General features: G+C 46.6%; 1 protein-coding gene across 1 annotated transcript in view; it reads left to right on the top strand.

The window, feature by feature from the left end:
- LOC135095930 (uncharacterized) overlaps positions 1-7,500 on the top strand; it is a 52,778-nt gene that overhangs the window by 9,200 nt on the left and 36,078 nt on the right. The window contains exons 3-4 of the mRNA XM_063997078.1: positions 2,860-2,972; positions 4,479-7,500. The exon at positions 4,479-7,500 is cut by the window's right edge and continues 1,853 nt beyond it. Coding sequence (XP_063853148.1) covers positions 2,860-2,972; positions 4,479-7,500 — 3,135 coding nt within the window. The remainder of the gene's footprint in view (positions 1-2,859; positions 2,973-4,478) is intronic.

Raw genomic sequence — 7,500 nt, 5'->3', positions numbered from 1 at the left:
AAAGATGAAAAAAGAAAAGAAATAGATGGCTCAGATAAGGAGAAAGAGGAACAACAACAACAACAACAACAACAACAACAACAACAACAACAACAACAACAACAACAAGGAATAGAAATAGTAAAAAAAATATATGATTAAAATTGAGAATAAAATGAGAGAGAGAGAGAGAGAGAGAGAGAGAGAGAGAGAGAGAGAGAGAGAGAGAGAGAGAGAGAGAGAGAGAGAGAGAGTGGGTGGTGGGCGGGCTATCAATAGAGGCGAAGGTGGCTTATGAAAATATGAATATGTCGTTCTTCTGTTGGTGTGACAAGAATAACCTCTCCCTCTCTCTCCCTCTCTCTCTCTCTCTCTCTCTCTCTCTCTCTCTCTCTCTCTCTCTCTCTCTCTCTCCCTCTCTCTCTCTCTCTCTCACACTGTCTCTCTCATTCATCCACGTACACAGTCTACCTTCCTTTCACTACCACCACCACCACCTACTACTACCTCTACTACTACTACTATTACTACTATTGCTACTGCTACTATTACAGGCATCATACACTTAACTTCTACAGGTACTTAACTAACACACACACACACACACACACACACACACACGGTAATTTAACTAGTGAAGTGAACTTATATTGAGAAAAATCGAAAAAAAAGTGCGTAAATGAAAGGAAAGTATTTTTTTTCTATTTTCACTTATAAACACTTCCATTACTTAAACACCCGCAGAAAGTGACGAAAAATTATATAAGTAAATGACTAAATGTTTCTTGTCTCACTGAGCTACTTATAAACCTCCAGAAAAGTGGGAGAAATGCTTAAAGTGACAAGTGTTAAGTACTATCTGAATAAATGTGCGTGTGTCTAAAGTGGCCGTGATTCTGTGTGTAGTGTGAAGTGGGATGAGGAGAAGCCATGGGATGCGGCCTGTCCAAACCTAAGGATTCCTATGACAAAGGTGAGTCAGGATTTTTTTTTTCTTTTTTTATGTAGGAAGGACACTGGCCAAGGGCAACAAAAATCTAATAAAAAAAAAAATGCCCACTGAAATGCCAGTCCCATAAAAGGGTCAAAGCAGAAGCGGAAGACTTAATAAAAAACACAAGAACACAAGGGTGGGTGCAGGAAGCCACCAGGCCTACACGTGGCAGTCCCTGTACAAAACACACCTGTCTGTTTACACCTGTCAGTCCCATCCATACATTTGTCCAGTTTTCAAAAGCTCCCTATTGACTCAGCGCTAGCCGCTATGAGAATCAATTCCTTCTTGTGTGCCTAACCTAACCTAACCTAACCTTACATAACCTAACCTAACCTAACCTAACCTAACCTTACATAACCTAACCTTACATAACCTAACCTAACCTAACCTAACCTAACCTAACCTTACATAACCTAACCTAACCTAACCTAACCTAACCTTACATAACCTAACCTAACCTTACATAACCTAACCTAACCTAACCTAACCTTACCTAACCTAACCTAACCTAACCTAACCCAACCTAACCTTACATAACCTAACCTAACCTAACCTAACCTAATCTTACCTAACCTAATCTTACGTAACCTAACCTTACCTAACCTAACCTAACCTAACCTTACGTAACCTAACCTAACCTAACCTTACCTAACCTAACCTAACCTAACCTAACCTAATCTTACGTAACCTTACCTAACCTAACCTAACCTAACCTAACGTAACCTAACCTAACCTAACCTAACCTAACCTAACCTAACCTTACGTGACCTAACCTTACCTTACCTAACCTAACCTAACATGACAGCCAGTTTAATTACACATTCAGCACTTATACAATAATTAGGACCGAGTAGCTGTTCTCTATATTTAAAAATTCACCTGATACCTTGATTTACATACTCGTATTTTCTGTCTTGAAACTAAAGAGTAACTTCAAATATTCATGTACTTCTTTTTGTAATTGTCCTAAGCTTGAGGATAGAGGAAAGCGTTAGAAGGTGGCGGAAGGGAGTGTGTATAGTGAAGACTGAGGCGCGGTTATAAGGGGCAAAACACCTCATAATCTTGACTTACTCGCCAGTTGGTGTCTATTCTCAGCTCCGTGACTCTTCTCTCTCTCTCTCTCTCTCTCTCTCTCTCTCTCTCTCCACCCCCTCCCCTTCTCTTTCTCTCAGGCCACTATTCAGAAATGCTCTGCTCTCTCACCACGACTTTTCCAAGGCCAAAGAGGTGACTAGCCGGGTTCTCAGGAGTGTTCCCCCTGTTAATATTGTAGAAATGTTAATCTGTCAGTACAAACGTAAAAAACATCCTTGAAAACTCTTATCACTTCAATTAGAGCCTTTAAAAGTGCTTCACCTGTTAATAATGTAGATATGTTCTTAATTTGTCACCAGAACCGTAAAAACACCTTTAAAGACTCTTGCCACTTCAACTAGAGCCTTTGGAAAGTAGTGAAGATGAGGCGCAGGAGTGTTGCAGGGTAGGGTGAGGAGCAGAGGCGCCCCGCAGGCTGTTATCGTGGTTTCAGCGTGGAAGCCCTGCAGTGTTTCCCCCACTCTCAATCAGACCCTCTTTATTCCTTTGCAGAATCTAGTGCTCTTGTGACCTAGCCTGTCTCAATTACTGCCATACACCTGATAATACACAGCTTAATAGTAGTAGTAGTAGTAGTAGTAGTAGTAGTAGTAGTAGTAGTAGTAGTAGTACGAACTGAAAACAACCTAACCTAACCTAACTTAACCTAACCTGACCAAGCCTAACCTCGCCTAACCAGACACACACACACACACACACACACACACACACACACACACACACACACACACACACACAACCTCGCATCTTCCTTTACGGTGTCGTCACGTCCCTAACCCTTTCAGATGCCGTGCCCTACGTGCAGCCGGGGGGCAGAAGGAGGCGTACGTCAGGCCCCAAGCAGCAGGAGCAGCAGGGGGTCAGGGGCGGCAGAGGCAGGGCTGCGGGCGCCACACGGGTCTGTTACAGCTGGCTATGTTATCTTGAGTTACCGTAATTGTTTGTCACTGTTCATTGACTGGGTGTGTGAAGAGAGGAGAGAATTACCTTTCTTTTTTTTTCTTTTTTTTCTTTTTTTTTTGTCTCTCTCTGTTTGTCTCTGTTTTCCTTTTTTCCGTTTGTTTGTGTCTGTTTTTCCTCTTTCTGTTTGTCTTTCTGTCTCTCTTTTCTTTCTTTTTTTTTTCGTTTGTCTTTCTTTCTTTCTGTCTATCTGTTTTTTTTTTTGTTTCCCTTTGTGTTTGTTTGTCTCTGTCTTTCTATCTGTCTGTTTTTCTGTTTTTCTCTTTTTTTCTGTTTCTGATTGTGTGTTTGTCGATTTATGTCTGTTTTTTGTCTGTCTTCTTTATGTCTGTCTGTCTGTCTGTCTTTTTCTTTTTTTCCGTCTTTGTTTTGAGTCTTTTTTTTCTTTCGTCTTTTTTTTATTTGTTTTGTTTCTATCTTTGTCTTTGTCCGTTCTCTCTCTCTCTCTCTCTCTCTCTCTCTCTCTCTCTCTCTCTCATATATGCCTCAGTGACGGACAGTTTAAGCAGTGTTCAGTTCATACTAGATAAGAATACAACTCTGGCATTGTTTCTTCAGAGTCCCTTAGATATATTTTGACTGTTTCCCTCTCACAGACCCGCCCTTGGCACCTATATTTATCCCAGGACAGTCGTGCCTCAGGGAAGAAGCTTGCCCTCTCGGAACCACCCAGCCTGATTCAAAGTTTACGCGTGCAACTTAAATATTGAAGGATTATTTTTGGATTTGAAGAGAGAATAAGACGTGATTCAGAAAAGGTCTCTCACCAAGATTGTTTTTTCAAAGGCCACATAAATATTTAGACAGTTTCTCAAGAGCGTTACTCGTATAGAAATGTTGCTAAATATTTTTTTTTATAGTTCCAGTGATAAATTAGCAAGATTTCTATATTAGTAACAGGAGAAGCACTCTTGAGAAGCCGGTTAGTCATCTCTGTCCTTGAAAAACCGTCGTGGTGAGAGCAGAGCGTTTCAGACTGCTGGGATGAGTAAAACACGGCTGTGATGAACATTCTTACAGTCACGCCAAGGTATGGCTGGAGAGACTCAAATTTAATCACTAATGTTAAAATATGATGACCATTCTTACAGTCTGCACGTGACAGTCCGGCGGGTTGCTTCCGTGAGGGCAGTGCTCGCTAACTGGAGCATGGATACCAACTCACTACTAGCAGGAGTCTATCTAAAGCTTGGCAGTAGCTTATAGATCTAGCGGTTATGAAATCTTACCCAGCATTTTAACATTATAATTTGCTTCAGCTTAGTTAAACTTAGTTAAACCTAACCTTCTACGCATCGAGGCAAGCTGAACGGAGATCTTAGGGAAACTTAAGCTGATTTTATGTCACACGAGTAGAGCAGAAGGCGAAGATCACTAACGCCGGTACAGTAGGCAGTAACAGTACCGGTGAGGAGGGGCGCTGATTGCATGGGCGTTACTGTAGGTGGCGGCAGGCGGCCCGGACAGGAAGGACGGGGGGAAGAGCCTCCTTCTGGTGCGCGCCACGTCCCTGGAGCGCGAGGCCCGAGTGCCGCGCCGCCAGGACAAGATCAAGAAGTCTGTGTCTCTTGACCGCCGCAACTTTCCCGGGGCCGCCGTCAGCAAGCCACCAGAGGAGAAGCCCAAGGAGAAGCTGGCGCAGTCAACACTCAGGAGGAGGATAAAGAAAGAACCCAAGACTAAAAAACCTGGACATGGCGTCACTGGTGCAGCTGTGGGTGGCGTAGCCGTGGCAGGGGTGACGGCCGCCGCAGCAGGAGTGGCAGCTGCAGTGACGGCTAACGGTGTACAGGAAAATGTGCCTGACGGTCTGCAAGGCGAGGATGACCTGGCAGCTGATGTGATGCGTGCTGCTGTAGATGCAGCTGGAGATGCGACAGAAGCAGCTGAAGATGTGGAAGCTGATGCCACAGAAGCAGCTGAAGATGTGGAAGCTGATGCCACAGAAGCAGCTGAAGATGCAGCTGGAGACGCGACAGAAGCAGCTGAAGATGTGGAAGCTGATGCCACAGAAGCAGCTGAAGATGCAGCTGGAGACGCGACAGAACCAGCTGAAGATGCGGAAGCTGATGCCACAGAAGCAGCTGAAGATGCAGCTGGAGACGCGACAGAAGCAGCTGAAGATGCGGAAGCTGATGCCACAGAAGCAGCTGAAGATGCAGCTGAAGAAGTGACAGAAGCAGCTGAAGATGCGGAAGCTGATGCCACAGAAGCAGCTGAAGATGCGGAAGCTGATGCTACAGAAGCAGCTGAAGATGCAGCTGAAGACGCGACAGAAGCAGCTGAAGATGCGGAAGCTGATGCCACAGAAGCAGCTGAAGATGCAGCTGAAGAAGTGACAGAAGCAGCTGAAGATGCGGAAGCTGATGCCACAGAAGCAGCTGAAGATGCGGAAGCTGATGCTACAGAAGCAGCTGAAGATGCAGCTGAAGACGCGACAGAAGCAGCTGAAGATGCGGAAGCTGATGCCACAGAAGCAGCTGAAGATGCGGAAGCTGATGCCACAGAAGCAGCTGAAGATGCAGCTGGAGACGCGACAGAAGCAGCTGAAGATGTGGAAGCTGATGCCACAGAAGCAGCTGAAGATGCTGCTGGAGACGCGACAGAAGCAGCTGAAGATGCGGAAGCTGATGCCACAGAAGCAGCTGAAGATGCAGAAGCTGATGCCACAGAAGCAGCTGAAGATGCAGCTGAAGAAGTGACAGAAGCAGCTGAAGATGCGGAAGCTGATGCCACAGAAGCAGCTGAAGATGCGGAAGCTGATGCCACAGAAGCAGCTGAAGATGCAGCTGAAGAAGTGACAGAAGCAGCTGAAGATGCGGAAGCTGATGCCACAGAAGCAGCTGAAGATGCAGCTGAAGAAGTGACAGAAGTAGCTGAAGATGCGGAAGCTGATGCCACAGAAGCAGCTGAAGATGCGGAAGCTGATGCCACAGAAGCAGCTGAAGATGCAGCTGAAGACGCGACAGAAGCAGCTGAAGATGCAGCTGGAGACGCTATAGAAGCAGCTGAAGATGCAGAAGCTGATGCCACAGAAGCAGGTGAAGATGCAGCTGGAGACGCGACAGAAGCAGCTGAAGATGCAGCTGGAGACGCTACAGAAGCAGCTGAAGATGCGGAAGCTGATGCCACAGAAGCAGCTGAAGATGCGGAAGCTGATGCCACAGAAGCAGCTGAAGATGCAGCTGAAGAAGTGACAGAAGCAGCTGAAGATGCGGAAGCTGATGCCACAGAAGCAGCTGAAGATGCAGCTGAAGAAGTGACAGAAGCAGCTGAAGATGCGGAAGCTGATGCCACAGAAGCAGCTGAAGATGCGGAAGCTGATGCCACAGAAGCAGCTGAAGATGCAGCTGAAGACGCGACAGAAGCAGCTGAAGATGCGGAAGCTGATGCCACAGAAGCAGGTGAAGATGCAGCTGGAGACGCGACAGAAACAGCTGAAGATGCAGCTGGAGACGCTACAGAAGCAGCTGAAGATGCGGAAGCTGATGCCACAGAAGCAGCTGAAGATGCGGAAGCTGATGCCACAGAAGCAGCTGAAGATGCAGCTGGAGACGCGACAGAAGCAGCTGAAGATGCAGAAGCTGATGCCACAGAAGGAGCTGAAGATGCAGCTGGAGACGCAACAGAAGCAGCTGAAGATGCAGAGGCTGATGCCACAGAAGCAGCTGAAGATGCAGCTGGAGACGCGACAGAAGCAGCTGAAGATGCGGAAGCTGATGCCACAGAAGCAGCTGAAGATGCGGAAGCTGATGCCACAGAAACAGCTGAAGATGCAGCTGAAGAAGTGACAGAAGCAGCTGAAGATGCGGAAGCTGATGCCATAGAAGCAGCTGAAGATGCAGCTGAAGAAGTGACAGAAGCAGCTGAAGATGCGGAAGCTGATGCCACAGAAGGAGCTGAAGATGCAGCTGGAGACGCGACAGAAGCAGCTGAAGATGCGGAAGCTGATGCCACAGAAGCAGCTGAAGATGCAGCTGAAGAAGTGACAGAAGCAGCTGAAGATGCGGAAGCTGATGCCACAGAAGCAGCTGAAGATGTGGAAGCTGACGCAGCAGATGCAACTGAAGATGTGGCAGCTGATGTGACTGATGCAGCTGAAGATGTGGCAGCTGATGCGACTGATGCAGCTGAAGATGTGGCAGGTGATGTGACTGATGCAGCTGAAGATGTGACTGATGCAGCTGAAGATGTGGCTGATGCAGCTGAAGATGTGACTGATGCAGCTGAAGATGTGGCTGATGCAGCTGAAGATGTGGCAGCTGATGTGACTGATGCAGCTGAAGATGTGACTGATGCAGCTGAAGATGTGGCAGCTGATGTGACTGATGCAGCTGAAGATGTGGCTGATGCAGCTGAAGATGTGGCAGCTGATGTGACTGATGCAGTTGAAGATGTGGCTGATGCAGCTGAAGATGTGGCAGCTGATGTGACTGATGAAGCTGAAGATGTGGCTGATGCAGCTG

Source organism: Scylla paramamosain, unplaced genomic scaffold (genome assembly GCF_035594125.1).
Source record: "Scylla paramamosain isolate STU-SP2022 unplaced genomic scaffold, ASM3559412v1 Contig2, whole genome shotgun sequence".
Classification (NCBI taxonomy): domain Eukaryota; kingdom Metazoa; phylum Arthropoda; class Malacostraca; order Decapoda; family Portunidae; genus Scylla; species Scylla paramamosain.
The sequence above is the reverse complement of the archived record's forward strand: the minus strand, read 5'-3'. Positions and strand labels throughout refer to the sequence as shown.